We start from the raw sequence: 23096 nt of genomic DNA, 5'->3' as shown, positions 1-23096 counted from the left end.
AGCGTATTCAGCCAGTATTATACGGAAGCGTATTCAGCCAGTATTATACGGAGGCGTATTCAGCCAGTATTATACGGAGGCGTATTCAGCCAGTATTATACGGAAGCGTATTCAGCCAGTATTATACGGAAGCGTATTCAGCCAGTATTATACGGAGGCGTATTTTTCTCCAATAGAAAATAACAAAGTCAAATATAGGCACTGTCTACCAACGCTGAGATTAACCAGATCGATTTATGACTGGAAATTTCTTCTTCTTCTTCTTCTTCTTCTTCTTCTTCTTCTTCTTCTTCTTCTTCTTTCTTCTTCTTCTTCTTCTTCTTCTTCTTCTTCTTCTTCTTCTTCTTCTTCTTCTTCTTCTTCTTCTTCTTCTTCTTCTTCTTCTTCTTCTTCTTCTTCTTCTTCCTGGTACCGGAAAGACTCCGGTGCCAGAGTGTGGAATATCCCGGAACTGCAAATGTGGGTCGAAACATTGTGTTATAACAAAATAAAATATTTATCACAGTTCAATTATAATTTAAAATAACACTAGTTGTAGCTTAATGTTAAACACATTATGTACATTTATTTCTATTCCGTTATATTTGGGGTTTTCCCTTATCTATTTCTATCTTTAGTAACTGTGGTTTGTAGAACAAGTTGTAAAACAAGTTTGAAGAACTGGTTGGATAGTATCTATATATAAGTCTTTAGTGAGTACTGCACGAGCATTTCATAGGCGGGAATACGGGTGGGGTATATAAGTCCGATACTTGGATAATTTGTATCGAGGTTCTCACAGTAACTTCAAAGTAACAACACGTTCTGCATAGTATGTCCGACACAGGTTCTGAACAAGACCATAACGCTACTGGTGAAGATCATCATGATACAGAGTTGACTACCGATGGGGCCATTTCGCTTTTCACTTCAGCTTTAAACAACGCATTAGAGAAACAGAAAGAGTCGATGATTAACCATTTTGAAGCTCGGTTTGGCAAAAGTACAAAGGCAACCGGTGTCGAACAAACAGAATTCACATTCAAGAGCTAAGGAATAAAGATTCAACATTCGTTTAATTCCGAACGCTTGGATAAACTTTCCGCCATTGAAAGCTGTATAAAGTTGGGCAACGTTACAGAAGTTAGTAGTATCATTTCCGAGGAGAAAGAAGTACTTCGAAAGCGGAATAAGATCCTTAAGATAGCTGATAAACACGGTTGGGACACAGTAAAGGAATATTTGGATAGTCCGTTGGCAGAAAATAAAGAAGATGCTAGTGATTTACGCGCTGCTATTTCTAGGGCTGCTAGAAAAAGAAACTATAAGCCGTACAATAAACCCGATGCTGCAAACAGTGGTTCCAGTCGAGGAAAATTTAATTCCAGAAGCTTTTTTCGTGGCCTTAGCCAAGTCGGTGGTACAGACGGAGTCAAAGAAACATACAAGTGCTTCTACTGCAATCAACCCGGGCATTTCGCACGGAACTGTCCCCAAAGAAGTACTCCTACAGCCACTTTTAGTGCACCAAAGTTCCAGCAGGATCAACACACAGGAAAGACACAGTAACAACACAGAAACTGACGAAGTTGAGTATTTATTTGAATTTGGTAACAATTATGAGAAAAAATCTGGCAAAAATCTTGTAAATGTTAAAGGCAATTTGAAAAAACATTCATCATATTGGAAAAATGTACTTCATGCTAATGATTTTATTATGAACGTTATTGATTTTGGTTATAGAATTCCATTTTTTAGTGATCCACCTTCTGTTTTTCTCAAAAATAATAGATCAGCCTTACAGCATTCAGAGTTTGTTGAAAATTCTATTCGGGAACTTTTATAAAAAAATTGTATAACAGAAGTTAAATGCACATTTGTGGTTAATCCACTTACTGTTTCAGTTAATAGTTCAGGAAAAGAAAGGCTAGTTTTAGATTTAAGACATATTAATAAATTTGTTGAAAAACAGAAAATAAAATTCGAAGGATTAAAAGAAGCTTTAACTTTTGTCAATTCTAACAGTTTCGGGTTTAAATTTGATATGAAGTCGGGTTACCATCATTTGGACATTCACCCCGATCATCAAAAATATTTGGGATTCTCTTGGAAATATGGCGATACGGCTAGATATTTTAATTTTACAGTTTTACCTTTTGGACTTTCATCGGCTGGTCATGTATTTACAAAGACTGTACGTGTTTTAGTTAAATATTGGAGATCATTAGGATTCCCTATGGTAGTTTATTTAGACGACGGTATGGGAATTGCAGAAAATTTTGAAACTTGTTCAAAAATATCTAAAATAGTCGAAAAAGATTTACTGCTTTCCGGTTTTATTGCTAATACAGAAAAGAGTGTATGAATATACAGACCCAAATTCTATTGACAAACTCTACTGTTTTACTTAAAACTAATTTTTACAAGTTTCTTGTTTTATTCGTATCCCTTACCATTTTATCTTTTAATTACATATATTTAAACTTATTAAGAAACCATACTAGTCCATAAATTTAACCAATTACTAGTACAGATTAGTAGTTCCTTTCACTTTCCGTTGCTAAGAGAATATAAACAACTGATAAGATTACTTTTATCCATTTTATAATTTTAAATGTATAGTGTACATACAAGTTCCTGTTTTAACTAATTTTTAGTTTTATCCTATTCTAACTGTTAATATTATTTTAAATTTTAACCAGTAGATAGAATTTTAAATAACGCAATTTTAAAAATAAACAAAATTTTTAAATGCGGTGACCCTGCAGATAGGGTGGACTTCCAGAAGAAGAAGTATGGGAACCAGTCCAAGTGATTGAATGGTTGGGTTTTGTTTGGAATTTTAAAGATTGTACTTTAGAAATATCGACCAAAAAATTAAGAACCTTAAAAGAAGCTATTTCTAATTCAGTTGAAGGTAATACGCATTTTACTTGTCGAAACATAGCAAAAATATGCGGAAAAATTATATCCATGATTCCTGCACTTGGTAATGTTTGCCAGATAATGACAAAGCACATGCATATGTTAGTATGTTGTAGAAATTCATGGGATGAGAAAATTCTAGTAAATGATTATATTGTAGAAGAGTTAAAGTTTTGGTATTTTGAGTGCGAGTCATTGTCTTTCAAACGAATTGTACCTATGAATAGAATGCCTCAGCGTGTAATATTTACTGATGCTAGTCAGTACGCTGGTGCAGGGTTTATTTCAAATGATAACAAAATTGTACATTTTATGTTTGATGGTCTTGAACGAGACAAAAGTTCTACATGGAGAGAGCTAAAAACTGTAGAAAACAATATTTCATGTTTAAGTCTGAATTAGCAGGAAAATTTGTCAAGTTGTATACTGATAACCAAAACGTTGTACATATTGTTAAAAAGGGTAGCACGAAAATGGAGTTGCAGGAAATCGCTTTAAGTATATTCCACATGTGTTTATCTTGTGATATTTTCTTAGAACTTGAATGGATTCCCAGAGATGAGAATTATTACGCAGACTATCTAAGTAAAATCTTTGATTATGATGATTGGGGCGTTTCAACACATATTTTTACGTATTTTAGTTCATTGTGGGGGCCATTCACATGTGATCGTTTTGCGGATTCTAAAAATAGTAAAGTAGAATATTTTAATTCTAAATACTTTACACCGGATACCTCGGGGGTGGATGCTTTCGCATATGATTGGTCTTGCCATAATAACTGGTTAGTTTCTCCAGTCCATTTAGTTGGCAAGTGTTTAAATCATATGCAGTTATGTGGAGCTAGAGGTACATTGGTTGTACCAAAATAGAAATCAGCATTGTTTTGGCCTGTTTTAGTCAATAGATTTACAGACAAATTTAAAGATTTTGTTATAGATTTTAGAGAGTATGTAAAACCTATGAACTTTTTCACAAAAGGTTCGCAGGAAAATAGTATATTCGCACAGAAACCTTTTAACAGCAATGTATATGTATTGCTACTAGATTTCTCTCGATATTAACATTGTGATGTATATTGGACAGTTTTAGCTGTAGAAAACGTTTCAATTTATAGTATAGTTCTTTCTGCGAAGAGTGAATGCCGCAGATAAGATATAATATGTGTGTATAACTTTTGTATGAAATTGATTTTGAGATACTGCGATGGTTGAATGCCGCAGTTATGATGTTTAACATCTGTATGAACTTTTTTACTGTGAGGGTTGAATGCCACAGTTTATAAATATGAATTGCGAGGTAAAATGCCGCAATGTTTGTTTTGTTACATGTATATATATACGTAAATTCATATTGAACAATTTTTGCTTAGTATTCATTATACTATTTGTTTTCCAGATCAATGGAAACAATTTGAGACCTATACTAATGATTCGAGATTCGCCAGTGTTATTCGAGATTTGCCATCTTTCGTTGAATCAGCGAGATCCAGTGCTACCATTAAGAAATACAAGTGCTATTTTAAGAAGTTTGAAAAGTGGTGTAATACATGTTCGCTTGAGTGTTTACCTGCGACGATCACAACAGTTTCGCTGTATTTAGGTGGACTTATTCAACAGGGATCCAGTGTCGCAATTTTAGATTTTAGTTTTTATGCAATTAAATGGTTCCATGATTTTCATTTCAAACATAATCCTTGTTCAGATAAATTTCTAGGTCTTATTTACGAAGGTGGTAGGAGACTGTTAAGCAAACCTATAATTAAAAAAGAGCCAATTACGCCTGATATATTAAATAGAATTGTTTTGAAATTTGGAGATTCTTCTGATCTTAAGAAACTGAGAGTGGTAGTTTTATTTCTATTAGGTTTTTCTGGGTTTTTGAGGTATAGCGAATTGGCCAATATCAAGATGAGCAATATTGAATTCTATGACAGTTGTATAAAAATTTGTATTGAGAAAAGTAAAACTGATTTATATAGAAGGGGCAATTCTGTTATTATAGCTGCTACAGGCACAGATTTATGTCCAGTTCTTTGGTTGAAAAGGTACATCGATTTAGCTAAGTTGAATTTGCATTCAGATAACTATATTTTTAGAGCGCTTTCTTACTTAAAATCAAAAGCTGTTTATAAATTATGCAGTATAAATAATCCATTGTCATATACTAGAGCTAGGGAGATTTTGTTAGAGAGTTTGACAGACATTGGTATAGATAAGTCCAAGTTTGGGCTCCATAGTTTAAGAAGTGGTGGTGCTTCCACTGGCGCAAATCGAGGAGTATCTGATAGGTTACTTAAAGCTCATGGTAGATGGGGCTTCTGATAAAGCTAAAGATGGGTATATAAAAGACACTTTAAAATCTCAGATGGCTGTCTCTCTGAATCTTGGTATATAATCCTCATACAACATTTTTGTTTTTATTTTTTCCTTTGTTACATCGAAGTTACTGCGAGCAAACCAAACCTACATTTTGACTTGCCTCTTATTTCGCCATGTAGATAGATTAGAAATGTTTTAAATTCGGACGAATTTATGAGGGAGAATTTAAATTTATTTCTATTCCGTTATATTTGGGGTTTTCCCTTATCTATTTCTATCTTTAGTAACTGTGGTTTGTAGAACAAGTTGTAAAACAAGTTTGAAGAACTGGTTGGATAGTATCTATATATAAGTCTTTAGTGAGTACTGCACGAGCATTTCATAGGCGGGAATACGGGTGGGGTATATAAGTCCGATACTTGGATAATTTGTATCGAGGTTCTCACAGTAACTTCAAAGTAACAACACGTTCTGCATAGTATATTATTTTTATTTATTTAATAATGATTTAGTTTAGAATAGCTAGATGTGTATTTGCTGGGATATATTTGTAATGTCTTATTATCATAATTAAATGTTGTATCGCACAGAAAATAAGAAAGTTACTGCGAGCAAACCAAACCCACATTTTGACTTGCCTCTTATTTCGCCATGTAGATAGATTAGAAATGTTTTAAATTCGGACGAATTTATGAGGGAGAATTTAAAGTGGCTTAAATACAATAACTAATTAGTCAGACAGGATTCTTCAAATGTTAAGGCAGATATACCACCTTTGAAGGATTCTATGGAGGGTGACATGCAAATTGCTTCTGGGAGATTGTTCCAGACAGCAATAGTGCTTGGAAAAAAGATGACTTAAAGAAGTCTTTATTTGTATAAATATGCCTAAATATATGTTGTCCTCTATAGCTAGTACGCCTGTCAGATTGAGTCGGGACATCATTAGTGACTTTGACTAACCTCCATTAATCTTATAAATAAAAAGGTTTTGGATGTCAATCAACACTTGTAGGAGGGATACAAACCAAAATGACCTTCTCTTATACCAGAGAGGATGATAAAGAGCTATCGCCCTGGAGTCAATAAAATAAAACATGATAACGCAAAATATTTCTATAATGCCTCGAAATGAGCAATTTGTAACTTTCCTTGTGGATTTTAAAGTTAAATCGAAGTGTTGTTTTTCAATTTCATCGTATATTTATTTTTTGAAATTTAGCGTAAATATTGTGCGGAGAACGCCTTGCAATATTTAAGAAAGTTTAAATTTAGAGTCAATCGTTTGCTCATCGTTTGATACTGTGTTTTTTTGTTCAAAATAAGCTTTTTGAACGCTATTGCTTTTTGACCGATAACTTTGCTTTTTGTCCGACACTTTTGCTTTTTGTCCGTTGCTTTTTGTCTGACGCTTTTGCTTTTTGTCCGTTTTGCTTTTTTAGCTCACCTGGCCCAGAGGGCTAAGTGATATTTTCTCATCCCTTGGTAGCCGTCTTCGTCGTTAACTTCTAAAAATCTTCTCCTCAGAAACTACTGACAAAAATCAAATATACACCGTAGTGTATCACGAAAGTCCGGAATTATTATCAAATTGTTCTTAATCTATAAACGGTGGTTATGAAGTAAAATTTCATCACATTTATTGTTAAATACTACATGGTGACCTCAACAATAACACTAAATTGTACTTAAGAATTTGTTATTTTGGTTGACCTCTTACTAAATTTTACCTCATAAATCTTTACAACATCATAGTTTATTTCAATTGTCAACTAACATTAGAAGAACATTTTCTAAAACAAGGATTTTAGATTCGGAAACATGTCACGACCCAAACAATCGTCTGCAAAGATAAGGTGGAAATATTTGATATATAAGATCTGACTTCGTATCTCGACCACTCGTTCGGATTGTACTTTAACCAACAATGGCGGCGATATTGTTATGCTTGCTTTCTCTGATGGTTTCAGCAAATGCTAAATATACCTCTTTACAGTGGAGCAAATGTGGTAAGTCACTATTTCAATAGGAAGGCAGGAATAGCTTACCTTTAGGAGAGTCTGGGCGGGAACGGGTCCTTCATTTCTGTATTTGAAAAAAAGAGGAATTGTTTGCCTTTTTTTTTTCTCTGTTCATTATTTTTTGCCATTTATTTTGCACATTTTTTCTACTTTTCCCCTATTCTATAAGCCTAGTTGGAAATTAGTATGGCGTTCATTATCACTGAATTAGTATATATTTGTTTAGGGGCCAGTTGAAGGACGCCTCCGGGTGCGGGAATTTCTCGCTACATTGAAGACCTGTTGGTGAACTTCTGCTGTTGTTTTTTTTCTATGGTCGGGTTGTTGTCTCTTTGGCATATTCCACATTTCCATTCTCAATTTTATTGCAACTCATGCACAAAATATGTTTTCCGGTGAACCCTTGAGACCTAAGTCAGACTAGTTTAAAAGTACGGCAAATGCTGATAAGATGATAAGAAAAATAAGAGCAGACCCTGTTCTATCTTATGTCCTATATTTTCACATCTTGCTGCATAAATTTAGATAATGCTAAAATTATGGCGCTCACAGATTATAACGTACAGTTTGGATGACGTGGAACGGAGTATTGACTTTTACACTTGACCAATTAGTTTTTTTTTTATTAAAATTTATAATGGCATGTATTTCAAAAATCGCCATTTGTGTTAAATATCATTTTTGTTTTTCGTTCATTATTTTGAAAATAAATCTGTCTGTTAGTTTCTCTCGTTTGAATATTTTTTTATATTTGTCATTTCGGGACATTTTTTTGTCTCTCATTGTCGAAGGGCACGTCTTGAGCGGAATTTCATAACATTTTCTGTGAATTACAAGATAAATTAACCCTAAAATTCTTGTTTTAAATTTTTGTTATTCTAATCTTAATTTTGATATTTTGAATTTCTATAGTTTTCTATGTTACTTTTTAAATTTTTGCATTTTGTGACGAGTATTACCACATCCAACACATACAGAATGGAAGTTAAACACCCAAAAAATGTCAAGATAAGTATATTATCTATTTATCGGCTTTACGGTGACCGATATTTGTTAATTTCTGTGTTATTTTGGTCTCTTGTGGAGAATTTTCTCATTCATTGGCAATCGTACCACATCTTCTTTTTATATATATGTGAGCGTTTCTGGTGAAGTTAACTCTTATAAAGCTCATTGGAAGCATTATATTAAAGTGTAATTTTCATTCTTTATAAAGAGTATTTTTCATTTTCAGGAGCGACTCTGAAATCGAACCCACCTCTATCCCTCGGAAGTGTAAGCGTAACCCCAGTACCGGTAGTAATTCCAGGTGACATCAACCTATCAATCAATGGGAGCCTCACACGGAGTGTTTCTAGTTCTTCTCTAACAATCTCCATAAAGAGGAAAACCTTCCTGTTGGATATCCCTATTCCGTGTATCTCCCACGTTGGTTCATGGTTTGTATTTCTTATTTCATAATTAAGATTATTATTTTTTTTTGGGGGGTGGGGTTTAAGGGGACAATGGCATATAACAAAGACGACTGAAAGGCAACTTAGATTACATAATTTTTATTGAATAAATGCATATTTATACCCCAATGCAGACTTGCCTGAAGTGTGGGTCATGCTTCAGTGGTTCCCTATATCATCAACAAAATTTTTACCACAAAAAGGGGGGTCCAAACAAAACAAAATAAAAGGAAAACATTAACACCAACCTTTTTCTTCCAGGAGACAGCAAACAGGTTTACGGTTGCATATACATAATGATGTATAGCTTATATCCACTTGATTTGAACTACGGAGATTGTTGTCTCATTGGTGAGGGCCCTCATGGGGTTTTTGATTATGTGATTACTTGGCCGTTTTTTTAATGATTATTTGATTATTAAGCCAAATATTTCATGATTATTTGATTACCTAGGACTGTATTTTTAGTTTATGATTATTTGATTACTAAAGATAAGCAAATATTTAATGATTATGTGATTATATTGGCAAACAAATGGTGATTATGTGATTACTAGGACCCCCCCCCCCCCCCATGAGGTGTCTCATTGGTAATCATACCACATCTACTTATTTCAATATATCATGTTATGCCTGACTGAATTGTGTTTGTTTTACAGTACATACAACGATATCTATATCATGTTATGCCTGACTGAATTGTGTTTGTTTTACAGTACATACAACGATATCTATATCATGTTATGCCTGACTGAATTGTGTTTGTTTTACAGTACATACAACGATATCTATATCATGTTATGCCTGACTGAATTGTGTTTGTTTTACAGTACATACAACGACATCTATATCATGTTATGCCTGACTGAATTGTGTTTGTTTTACAGTACATACAACGATATCTATATCATGTTATGCCTGACTGAATTGTGTTTGTTTTACAGTACATACAACGATATCTATATCATGTTATGCCTGACTGAATTGTGTTTGTTTTACAGTACATACAACGACATCTATATCATGTTATGCCTGACTGAATTGTGTTTGTTTTACAGTACATACAACGATATCTATATCATGTTATGCCTGACTGAATAGTGTTTGTTTTACAGTACATACAACGATATCTATATCATGTTATGCCTGACTGAATTGTGTTTGTTTTACAGTACATACAACGATATCTGTACAATGGTAGATGATATGGTCACACAAAACTGGGCAGGGATTATGGGAGGAATAGGGACACAGATTCAGGCCATGCTAGCCAAAAGTGGTGTCACATATAACGCATGCCCACAACCAGCTCAAGCAGTAAATATTAAGAGCTACAGTCTCCACATTCCTGAAATACCAAAGATACTTTCTTGGTTCGCAGCGGTAAGCCTGAAATTATTCTATGTATAGTTATCAACAGCTATTGCATGTTCATCCCTAAATGCCAATGACATTTTCTTGGTTTGCAGCGGTAAGCAATCATTCTATTTATAGCTATCAACAGCTATTTCATCTACATCCCTCAATGCCAATGACATTTTCTTGGTTTGCAGCGGTAAGCAATCATTCTATTCATAGCTATCAACAGCTATTGCATGTTCATCCCTGAAATGCCAAAGATACTTTCTTGGTTTGCAGCGGTAAACAATCATTCTATTCATAGCTATCAACAGCTATTGCATGTTCATCCCTGAAATGTCAAAGATACTTTCTTGGTTTGCAGCGGTAAGCAATCATTCTATTCATAGCTATCAACAGCTATTGCATGTTCATCCCTGAAATACCAAAGATTCAATCTTGGTTTGCAGCGGTAAGCAATCATTCTATTCATAGCTATCAACAGCTATTGCATGGTCATCCCTGAAATGTCATAGATACTTTCTTGGTTTGCAGCGGTAAGCAATCATTCTATTCATAGCTATCAACAGCTATTGCATGTTCATCCCTGAAATGTCAAAGATACTTTCTTGGTTTGCAGCGGTAAGCAATCATTCTATTCATAGCTATCAACAGCTATTGCATGTTCATCCCTGAAATACCAAAGATTCAATCTTGGTTTGCAGCGGTAAGCAATCATTCTATTCATAGCTATCAACAGCTATTGCATGGTCATCCCTGAAATGTCAAAGATACTTTCTTGGTTTGCAGCGGTAAGCAATCATTCTATTCATAGCTATCAACAGCTATTGCATGTTCATCCCTGAAATGCCAAAGATACTTTCTTGGTTTGCAGCGGTAAGCAATCATTCTATTCATAGCTATCAACAGCTATTGCATGTTCATCCCTGAAATGTCAAAGATACTTTCTTGGTTTGCAGCGGTAAGCAATCATTCTATTCATAGCTATCAACAGCTATTGCATGTTCATCCCTGAAATGTCAAAGATACTTTCTTGGTTTGCAGCGGTAAGCAATCATTCTATTCATAGCTATCAACAGCTATTGCATGTTCATCCCTGAAATGCCAAAGATACTTTCTTGGTTTGCAGTGGTAAGCAATCATTCTATTTATAGTTAATAACAGCTCCAACATACACATTCTTGAAATACCAAAGATTCAATCTTGGTTTGCAGCGCTAAGCTATCATTCTATTCATAACTATCAACAGCTATTTCATCTACTTTTCTCAAATGCCAAAGATACTTTCTTGGTTTGCAGCGGTAAGCTACCATACTATTCATAGTTACCAACAGCTATATCATACACATTCCTCAAATGCCAAATATACTTTATTGGTTTGCAGCGGTAAGCAATAATTCTGTTAATAGTTATTAATAGCTACAGCACCACATTCCTGAAATACCAAACATACTTTCTTGGTTTGCAGCGTGGTGATCATTCATTCTATTTATAGATCATTCTATCGTAATTCAGTCTAGGTTTTTATGCAGCGGTCTTTAGCAATGAATATATTATCTGGGTCATTTTCAAAAAGTGTCGTATTTTGAAATTGAAAAATTTATTAAAAGTTACTTATTCAAACAACCCTAGCTCTACATAAGCAAATCAAAACAAACAGTACTTTAAGAACAACATATTAAAAGATGCAATCTTAATGATGTCATACAAGAATATCTTGAAACATTTTTTGATCGGTGGTACAATATTTTGTCCATCCTGTTACCATTTTCAAAAGAAATTTTGGGTTATTAAGAAAAGGTTTAGATACAATATTAATTAAGCTTGTTTTACGTAGTCAATTATATGGTTTTCAAGAGAATAAACTTTTATATATAATCATTCTGTAAAATAATCATTGAGATTATTTGCCAATTTTCCAGGTTGTACTGAAAAATGCCTCTAAAAATTGGTTTTCAAAAGTTGTAAAAATTACCAACAGTAATGCAAGTCTATGATAGCAATTTATATTGTTCGGCATTTTTTCACCCTTTCAAATAAACCCAACATCAAGTAAATCCCTCATAAGTTAGTTTACTTTTCTCTTTATTTCATTGGTAACAGGAACGTACGTTTCTGATATATCACTATATAAAAGTCTATCCTGTTACCTTTTTGTCTATCCTGTTACCGATACCAGTATTGCACCTGCAAATACTTAATTGGGAAGATTAATTAAGACGTTATAACCTTAAGATGAGTTCAAACAACGAAATATTTCATTCGTTTTGCACCTAGATATGTTGAGATAAAAACATTAACGACGTTTTTGTCTACAATTGTCTATTATGTTACTGTAACCATAGCAACCATAGTAAAAGGATAGACAAATTTCTTCGGTTTTGATTGTTGTTGTGAAATAACTACTCCCTTTGGTGAGGTGATTATGGTTTTCTATTGTGAATTTGGTTTCCAACACGTTATTGCACTTTTTACAAGCATACTGTTGGTGTAATTAATCAAAATTGTTGGTAACAGCATAGAAATGAAAAAAAGTACACTCTATTTTTTTTTCACTAAATGTCTTGCAATTTCTTTTCTCTACACTGTCGTTGAAGAAACGAGGCGTTTTAAATGTAAAGATTACTTTGCACTTTTGAAATCAACACTGACTGATTCAATATTCATAGGGAGAATATTTTAACGGCTGATTTAATAGCGGTAACAGGATGGACATGAACCTCCCGTACGCTGATTGAATTTAGTTTGTAGATAATATTTTACATACAATTATAAAGAAGCTACGATTTTTCGTTAGAGTAATAATTAACGTTCTTAAAAAGTCCCTTTTGCAGATATCAAGGCGATCAGAAAATCGGAAAAAAAAATCATTTGAAATGTGTTTTTCTGACACTGTACGCACACAAATACCCCCAAATCGGACTTAAATGCAGTTTAATCTTATCAAAATAGATATAAGGTGTGTTTATTATTAATGTTCTGAATCACGAATCCGACAAGCTTTCATTTAAACCATTACAACTGAAATTTCCATTAGAAATACAAATTTTAGCATGGGTGTACTGAACATTCGACATTTTTTTTTAAAATGACCCATGATCTATTAACATCTCTTATTTGGTAAATAATTTGATCGGTGTATAATCCAAATATTGGATTGCATTACTAAAACAAGCATGGCAATACTAACAAACATTAAAAATTTACAGCTATTCTATAAAAACCTTTGATCAACTTGCTTACCATGTTTTTAGATGTTTGTAAACAACAGGTAGGTAGTCTGTTTCAGTCTGTTTACTTTATGCTGGAATTTGAATGGATAATAAACATTAACTCCATTTAAGTCAATTTTTATTTTTTATTGTCCAATCAAATCCCAGTATGTATAAAACAGACTGAAACTCCGCCTACCTATTGTTTGTAAACATCCAAGTACAAACATAATAAGCAAGTTGGTCTAAGGTTTGCTTTGCGTGCTTTTATAGAAGAGCTGTAACGAAGTCAATCAACATAGAATCATATATTTAAATATTCTAAAGGATCTGATACTTTTGTAAATTTTAATATAAAAATACAATATTCTGAATGAGATTGTTCAGTGGCGGATCCAGGGGGGGGGGGGTTCCGGGGGTGCGCACCCCCCCCCTTTATTTTTGCCGATCAATGCATTTGTATCGGGACATATGTTTTGCACCCCCCTTTGCCCTGGGTTTCCTGGGTTAGCACCCCCCTTTCGAAAATTCCTGCATCCGCCCCTGTTGTTATACATGTATATGTTGTGTACAAGATGTAAGTTTGTACAAATTATAATTTGTACAGGGTTTTTGTACAAGTTATAAGTTTTATGACACCTTCCTTCTTGCAACAGGTGATACAGGTGTATCTTATAAAATGTACCAGTGGAATGTTTTAAATTCAAAATATTATACTTCAACCTAACATCTATATATATATAGTGCTATTCTCCTTGTCTTCAAACTGGAAATGAGGATACCTGAATGGTTTAAATTCTAAGTTTATTGTTTTCCTTATACCATATTCATCATCATACACAATCTTTGTGTGGTCTTATAATGTTTTTGTATCAATGCTCAGTATTAGACTGTATCATGAAGTTGTAAAAAATATGACAGAAATATGCGAAACAAAAGACTGTGTGCTTGCATCATCCATTTGTGTTCAGTAGGTCATAAAACACTGATAACTTGTACAAAATATCTGTACAAATTATAATTTGTACAACATTACAACTTGTACACAACATATATATATCATGTATATGAAATATAACAAAACAAATATATATGCAATATCCACTTTATTTGAACATTGATGGATAATTGTGTCATCGCCAATATTATCACATCTCCTTATTTTCCTAATAAAGAAAAAAATAATCTTTAATCCCGTTAATCATGTAAACAATACATTACAAGAATATTTCCCTTTCAATTTACTCAAAAGAAAAGGAATGAATTCTCTAATTTGTTTTTTTATTCCAGGGTGACTATCATGCACACATCGAAGTGAACGAGAATTCTTCAGGTGAACAGATTCTGTGTCTTGATTCTCCTTGTATTTCTATTCCAGGGTGACTATCATGCACACATCGAAGTGAACGAGAATTCTTCAGGTGAACAGATTCTGTGTCTTGATTCTCCTTGTATTTCTATTCCAGGGTGACTATCATGCTCACATCGAAGTGAACGAGAATTCTTCAGGTGAACAGATTCTGTGTCTTGATTCTCCTTGTATTTTTATTCCAGGGTGACTATCATGCTCACATCGAAGTGAACGAGAATTCTTCAGGTGAACAGATTCTGTGTCTTGATGCTGATTTGACTGTCGAGCATGCGTGCTCTGGATTCGGATGTATATTTGGATAGTAAGATCAAATAAAGATTATTGATAACTTATTGTTTGTTGTCTATTTCTTTTTACCTTTTAGTATCAGTGCTTGTTGATCTCACTTATGAGTTTTATATAAGGACAGGTGCGATAAACGTCAATGATACACGGGGAACCCAAAATTAAGAAGAAGGGAGAAATCCGTTTGCGCCAAAAATGCGTCCTTTTGCGCCACAACTATTTTCTACAATGCTACGTCTTGTGGCAGATGGGGTTTCAACTCATGGATGGTTGGAACAAAGCACTGTCATCAACATATATATGGCTTATAAATAATCAGCAAAAGTTTTATTTTTTTTCTCTGTTGGCTTATCTTCTACTAAATCTTCACCAAAGTTTTTTTCTCTCTCTGTATAATCATGGCTTTCTTAATATGCATTTTAACACCAATAAGTGAAGGTCTGGAGTTGGGGGCTTCATTTTTGTACTCTAATATTTTTATGCAATTTTTCTTTATTCTTCTTACTTTTTGTTCATTATTCTCTATTCTTTTTTTAGCACCTCATTATTCTCTATTTTTCTACTACTTTTTTACCATTATTCTCTATTCTCTTTTAGCACCTCATTATTCTCTATTTTTCTACTTTTTTTTGTCCATGTTTCGCTATTCTGTAAACCCCAATCCACACCTTCATAAGAGAGGCGAAAGAAACAAAAGAGATGGTCAAACTTGTGTCGAAAACGAACTGACAATGTCAATCCAACTTGACCACCAAAAACTACCAAACGAACTGACAATGTCAATCCAACTTGACCACCAAAAACTACCAAACGGACAGACAACAACCTATAAAATACAACGACGTAGACAACTAAACACTAAGCAACATGAACCCTACAATAACCTAAAGAATTCCACATACAGTTTATAACAAGAGACGGGTATCACTTTGAATTAACGATAAGGCTCCAGCCTTGTCGATTAAGTTAGTGGGTTTAGGATGTAGTTATAAATTACGACATATAATTTCGTTATTTAGGATGCAGTTATCATGGTTATTACCACATGCATTTGTCTCTGATTCCCCGCCCCCCCGCGTTTCCTATATACCTAAATGTTTTATTGTTTACACCTGTCCTAAGTCAGGAACCCGATGTTCAGTAGTTGTCGTTTGTTTATGTGGTTCATAATTGTTTCTCGTTTCTCGTTTTTATATAGATTAGACCGTTCGTTTTCCCGTTTGAATGGTTTTACACTAGTATTTTCAGGGCCCTTTATAGCTTGTTGTTCGGTGTGAGCTAAGGCTCCGTGTTGAAGGCCTTTAATGGTTTACTTTTACAAATTGTGACTTGGATGGAGAGTTGTCGCATTGGCACTCATATCACATCTTCCTATATCTATAATATAGGATTTGTTTATATTACTAGTTCAGTGATAATGGACGTCATATACTAAACTCCGAATTATATACAAGAAACTAAAGTTAAGAATCATACAAGACTAACAAAGGCCAGAAGCTCCTGACTTGGAACAGGCGCAGAAATGCGGCAGGGTTAAAAATGTTTTTTTTAGATCTCAACACTCCCCCTTTACCTCTACTGAGCCAATGCAGAAAAAAACCGCACATCAATACGCACAGTAAAACCCATTATTATGTATTTATTTCTGTACTTTTCACCTGGAATCAAGTTAAAAAGGTTTTTTTTCAACAATCAAATGACTTAGCTTCGTACCTCTAAGATGGAAGACAACGAAAATCATTTGGTAGTCCAAAACATTCAATTGAAATTTCAATAAATTCCAAAAAGCGTTTCACTATATACATGCTATATAAATTATATCATTTTTATTTTGAAATTATTTTTTTTCTATTTTTCATGTGTTTCACATTTATTTATCTAACGATCAAGATTATCAAGACTATTGGACTAATGGAGAAATGCCTTTACATAGGCATGTCTAATTTGATAATTTTGCATACAACTTTGGCTCCTTGAATTTATAACTGAAAAATTAAAAAAAAAATGCATTTATTTTTCAAAATATGTGAACACTTGTATAGCACAACTATTATGTATTACTGTTATTACTTATGTTTTACTATTTGTCATACCATTATTAAAGAGTCAGATGCTGTTCTGCATTGTATATATTCTTCGTGTACCTTTATCATAAAGCTATGAAGATGTGGTATGATTGTCAGTGAGACAACTCTCCGCAATAACCCAAATGACACAGAAGTTAACAATAATAGGTCACCATGCGGTCTTCAATACCGCATATAGTCAGTTAAAAAAGGCCCCAAAAAAAAAACCTGACAAATATAAACGTGAAAATTCAAACGAGAAAACTAACGGCATATTATAAGTACAAAATAATGAACCAAAACGAAATATGTAACACATATATAAACAGCAACAAACGACAACAAATGGATTACAGGTTCAAGATTGAACAGCAACATTTCGTGATCATGAAACAAACAAGTTATGAATTAACCGCAAGCTAGTAAGTTAGTGATAAAAACTGTGTAATTGCAGTAATATGCGAACACACAATTAGGTTTCAATCTTGATTCTCCTTGTATTTTTATTCCAGGGTGACTATCATGCTCACATCGAAGTGAACGAGAATTCTTCAGGTGAACAGATTCTGTGTCTTGATGCTGATTTGACTGTCGAGCATGCGTGCTCTGGATTCGGATGTATATTTGGATAGTAAGATCAAATAAAGATTATTGATAACTTATTGTTTGTTGTCTATTTCTTTTTACCTTTTAGTATCAGTGCTTGTTGATCTCACTTATGAGTTTTATATAAGGACAGGTGCGATAAACGTCAATGATACACGGGGAACCGAAGAAGAAGGGAGAAATCCGTTTGCGCCAAAAATGCGTCCTTTTGCGCCACAACTATTTTCTACAATGCTACGTCTTGTGGCAGATGGGGTTTCAACTCATGGATGGTTGGAACAAAGCACTGTCATCAACATATATATGGCTTATAAATAATCAGCAAAAGTTTTATTTTTTTCTCTGTTGGCTTATCTTCTACTAAATCTACTAAGTTTCTTCTCTCTCTGTACAATCATGGATTTCTTAATATGCATTTTAACACCAATAAGTGAAGGTCTGGAGTTGGGGGCTTCATTTTTGTACTCTTATATTTTTTATGCAATTTTTCTTTATTCTTCTTAATTTTTGCCCATTATTCTCTATTCTCTTTTAGCACCTCATTATTCTCTATTTTTCTACTTTTTTGTCTATTTTTCGCTATTCTGTAAACCCCAATTCACACCTTCATAAGAGAGGCGAAAGAAACAAAAGAGATGGTCAAACTTATGTCGAAAACGAACTGACAATGTCAATCCAACTTGAACACCAAAACCTACCAAACGAACTGACAATGTCAATCCAACTTGAACACCAAAAACTACCAAACGAACTGACAATGTCAATCCAACTTGAACACCAAAAACTACCAAACGAACTGACAATGTCAATCCAACTTGAACACCAAAAACTACCAAACGGACTGACAATGTCAATCCAACTTGAACACCAAAAACTACCAAACGGACTGACAATGTCAATCCAACTTGAACACCAAAAACTTCCAAACGGACAGACAACAACCTATAAAATACAACGACGTAGAAAACTAAACACTAAGCAACATGAACCCTAAAACAACCTAAAGAATTCCACATACAGTTTATAACAAGAGACGGGTATCACTTTGAATTAACCATAATGCTCCAGCCTTGTCGATTAAGTTAGTGGATTTAGGATGTAGTTATAAATTACGACATATAATTTCGTTATTTAGGATGCAGTTATCATGGTTATTACCACAGGCATTTGTCTCTGATTCCCCGCCCCCTATATACCTGAATGTTTTATTGTTTGCACCTGTCCTAAGTCAGGAATCGGATGTTCAGTAGTTGTCGTTTGTTTATGTGGTTCATAATTGTTTCTCGTTTCTCGTTTTTATATAGATTAGACCGTTGGTTTTTCCGTTTGAATGGTTATACACTAGTATTTTTAGTGCCCTTTATAGCTTGCTGTGTGAGATAAGGCTCCGTGTTGAAAGCCTTTATTGGTAACCTTTTATTGTGACTTGGATGGAGAGTTGTCTCATTGGCACTCATACCACATCTTCCTATATCTATAATATAGGATTTGTTTATGTTACTAGTTCATTGGTAAGGGACGTCATACTTAACTCCGAAGTATACACAAGAAACTAAAATAAGAATCATACAAGACTAACAAAGGCCAGAGGCTCCTGACTTGGAACAGGCGCAGAAATGCGGCAGGGTTAACCATGCTTTTTAGATCTCAACACTCCCCTATACCTCTAGCCAATGCAGAGAGAAAAAAACCGCATATCAATACGCACAGTAAAACCCATTATTAGGTCTTTCCACTTTTCGTGGAAAGACCTTATGTTTTTCTTTTGATTATTTTTTAATTTTTTTTCTTCTGCCGTCTGAGATGCTTTTTTTGTTTTACAACATATCAAATGGATGTTTGTCCAAAACATTCAATTGAAATTTCAATAAATTCCAAAAAGCGTTTCCCTATATACATGCTATATAAATTATATCATTTTATTTTGAAATTATTTCTTTTCTATTTTTCATGTGTTTCACATTTATTTATCTAACGATCAAGATTATCAAGACTATTGGACTAATGGAGAAATGCCTTTACATAGGCATGTCTAATTTGATAATTTTGCATACAACTTTGGCTCCTTGAAATTATAACTGAAAAATTAAAAAAAAAATGCATTTATTTTTCAAAATATGTGAACACTTGTATAGCACAACTATTATGTATTACTGTTATTACTTATGTTTTCCTATTTGTCATACAATTGTTATAGAGTAAGATGCTATTCTGCACTGTATTACATGTTCTTCGTGTACCTTTATCATAAAACTATGAAAATGTGGTATGATTGTCAGTGAGACAACTCTCCGCAATAGACCAAATGACACAGAAATTAACAATAATAGGTCACCATGCGGTCTTCAATACCGCATATAGCAAAAGGAACTGAATAAACTTATAAGGAAAAAATACAGATAATTTAGACATAAAATGATAAAACAGATTATAGATTCAAATAATAGCTGTCCAAATGATTTTTGGAAAACTATTAAGAAACTAAAAAAGGAGAACTTCAAGGATCCTAGTTCTAACATACAACCTAAAGAATGGTTTAAATATTTTAATAAATTAATGAATATTGATTATGATAAAAAAAAATATAATGATAAGAAAGAGTATACTACTTTTAAAGATTGTAACACATGTGCTAAGATGTTAAACAGGGGTGGTGTTCTCGAAAGTATCCTAAGATTCGTCCTAAGACACATCTTAGACCAATTTTAGGATGGACTTAAGATCAACTTAGGACACTCTTAAGTTGTGTCTCGAAGCTATCTCAGACGAATCTTATGTTTGGACGTCCTAAACATATCCTAAGTCGAAACTTTAAATCGTTAAAGATATTTTTTGATAAAACATTTATTAATGACGAAATTATTTAATAAAATTGTTTACGAATTTTATAATAACATGTACAGAATTAAATGCATAATTACCAATGTAATTATATAATAAAAAGATTGTTATTTAAACTGGAAAACAATTTGTTTTGAAATGAGAATTAAATTTGTAGTGTAATCGTATCGTGAAACACGAGGTTTAAAGTTTAAAATCATGCACAATTTCTTTATATACTAGTTAATAACCGATGGTGCGTTTCATTTCATGTTCATTTTCACGTAAAATAATGAGCAAAAAGTGAAATCCAAACTTTATTACACTAGGATGAAGATAGGATGCTCTTAAGACACCTTATTGGGTGTCCTAAAGTTAGGACGAAAAATGAGATATATCATAAGTTAAGAGAGCTTCGGGAACACGACTTACGACAAAGACTTGTCATAAGATAGACTTAGGACACGTCCTAATCCTAAGATAGCTTCGAGAACACTACCCCAGGTCTATTACAACTGAGGAGGTGGTTATTGCAGCAAAATCTTTAAAGAATAATAAAGCAAGTGGTTCAGATTGTATTACAAATGAAATGTTACAAATATCTTGTTATATGAAAATAGATGTTTATGTAAAATTGTTTAATCTTATTCTTAAGTCTGGTATCTACCCAACTTTATGGAGAAAAAAAATTTATTAAGCCCATTTTCAAGGGTGGGTGTTTTAATGATCCATCTAATTACCGAGGTATAGCCCTTTCAAGTTGTTTTGGAAAAAATTTTCTAAAAGTTTTATATAACAGATTAGAAAAGTATCTTGAAGGAAATGAACTTATTTGTCGTGAGCAAATTGGATTCAGAAAGGGAAGTCGAACAAGTGATCATATTTTAACTCTAAAAACTATAATTGATAAAGCATTTAAATCATCAAAAAAGATATATGCCTGTTTCATTGATTTGAGGAAGGCATTTGATACTATTAACAGAGATGCCTTCTTTTACAAATTGTCTTATTACAACATAGATGGTCCCTTTTTTAGTATAATGAAAGATATGTATAAAGAGGTTTTGTACTCGGTAAAGATCTCGGAAGATATCACTGATTTTTTTGATTCCTCAGTTGGGGTAAAACAAGGGTGTATTTTAAGCCCTACATTATTTTCTTTATATATTAATGATTTACCATCTATTTTTGACTCAACATGTGAACCACCCAAGTTAAATGATAATGATATATCATGTCTGTTATACGCTGATGATTTAGTCCTTATTTCTGAATCGGCTAATGGCTTACAAAAATGCCTTGACAAGCTAAGTTTATATTGCACTAGTCGGGATTTAACAGTAAATCTTGACAAAACCAAAGTTATGATTTTTAACAAATCAGGTAAAAAACTTACAAAAGACAAGTTTGTTTTTAGTGATAATATTTTGGAACACTGTACAGAATATAAATATTTGGGTATACTGTTTAAACCATCTGATAGTTTTACAGAAGCAGTGAGACTTCTTTGTAAAAAAGCCTCAAAAGCTATATTTTGTATTAGAAAACTGTTATTTTCTGAAGATATCAATGTATTACCTCACTTAAAGCTTTTTGATGCTTGTGTTATACCTATACTTCTTTACTGTAGTGAAGTTTGGTCTCTGTATATGATAAAAGATATTACAAATCTAGAGTCAAAATATTGGTCATTGGCTACCATCAAAGTCCAAATTAAATTTGCAAAAACTTTAATTTGAATAAATAAATCAGCTGTCAATTTAGCAGTACTAGCTGAACTTAGTATGTATCCAGTTTTTATAGAAGCTTTAAAACTGTCAATTGGCTTCTGGTTGCATGTGATCAAATCTGATAACAATTGTTTACTAAAAGATGTATATTGTTCCAACCTGCAATTAACCATTGGATTTGCTAAAAAGATTGAACAGTTACTTGCTACATTAAATTGTTCACATGTTTGGAAAAATCATGATACTATTTCAAAAAGGCGTTTATTATATGCAATTCATACCAAACTTAATGATAGATATCTTAATTATTGGAAAGAAAATATATTTTGTGATAATAAATCAGTACATGGTAATAAGAACATACAGACAGCTTAAAGAAAATTATAAATTGGAAACCTATTTATTGTTAAATATAGACAGAAAAGTAATAGGGCATTTTGCTAAAATTCGTATTAGTAATAGTGTTCTTAGAATTGAACAAGGGCGTCACACTAAAACCCCTGTAGAAGAAAGAATTTGTCCTTTGTGCCGCTTAGAAGTAGAAGATGAATTTCATTTCACTTTAAAATGTACAAAACTAAGTATAATTAGAGACCAACTGTTTTCCAAAATTAATGAAATAGTTCCCTCCTTTTTTAAATATGACTAATGAAGCAAGATTTAAATTTTTGTATACGTGTGTTGAGACTGATATAATTAGAATTATTGTTAAATTTATAAGCGACATGTACATTTCTAGAAATGCTTTATTAAGCACTAAATAACTTTGTGGTACCACCTCCTCATATAATGTTTATGAATTTGGTATGATATAGATATGTTTGTATGTTTGTGTATAACAAATTTGTATTGTCTTGGTATCAATCCTGTAATTTTGGATTTTAAACCAATAAAATTACTTACTTACTTACTTACTTACTTACATACTTATAGTCAGTTATAAAAG

General features: G+C 33.1%; 1 protein-coding gene across 2 annotated transcripts; it reads left to right on the top strand.

Moving 5' to 3' along the window:
- The first annotated feature begins 7074 nt into the window (after nucleotides 1-7074).
- On the top strand, nucleotides 7075-14975 carry LOC143059498 (ganglioside GM2 activator-like). Of its 2 annotated transcripts, XM_076233009.1 has the most exons (5): nucleotides 7075-7234; nucleotides 8481-8685; nucleotides 9873-10083; nucleotides 14562-14604; nucleotides 14869-14975. In XM_076233009.1, exons 1-5 carry the CDS (start codon nucleotides 7153-7155, stop codon nucleotides 14943-14945), a joined length of 618 nt encoding a protein of 205 aa, XP_076089124.1. In that variant the 5' UTR covers nucleotides 7075-7152; the 3' UTR covers nucleotides 14946-14975. The 2 variants fall into 2 exon arrangements, with proteins under 2 accessions (XP_076089124.1, XP_076089123.1); XM_076233008.1 differs by lacking the exon at nucleotides 14562-14604 and having other exon boundaries at nucleotides 14826-14975.
- Nucleotides 14976-23096: the final 8121 nt, after the last annotated feature.

The sequence above is a fragment of the Mytilus galloprovincialis genome, chromosome 14 (genome assembly GCF_965363235.1).
Source record: "Mytilus galloprovincialis chromosome 14, xbMytGall1.hap1.1, whole genome shotgun sequence".
In the NCBI taxonomy this organism is placed as follows: Eukaryota; Metazoa; Mollusca; class Bivalvia; order Mytilida; family Mytilidae; genus Mytilus; species Mytilus galloprovincialis.
Note: the sequence above shows the minus strand (reverse complement) of the source record. Positions and strands in the feature narration are given on the sequence as shown.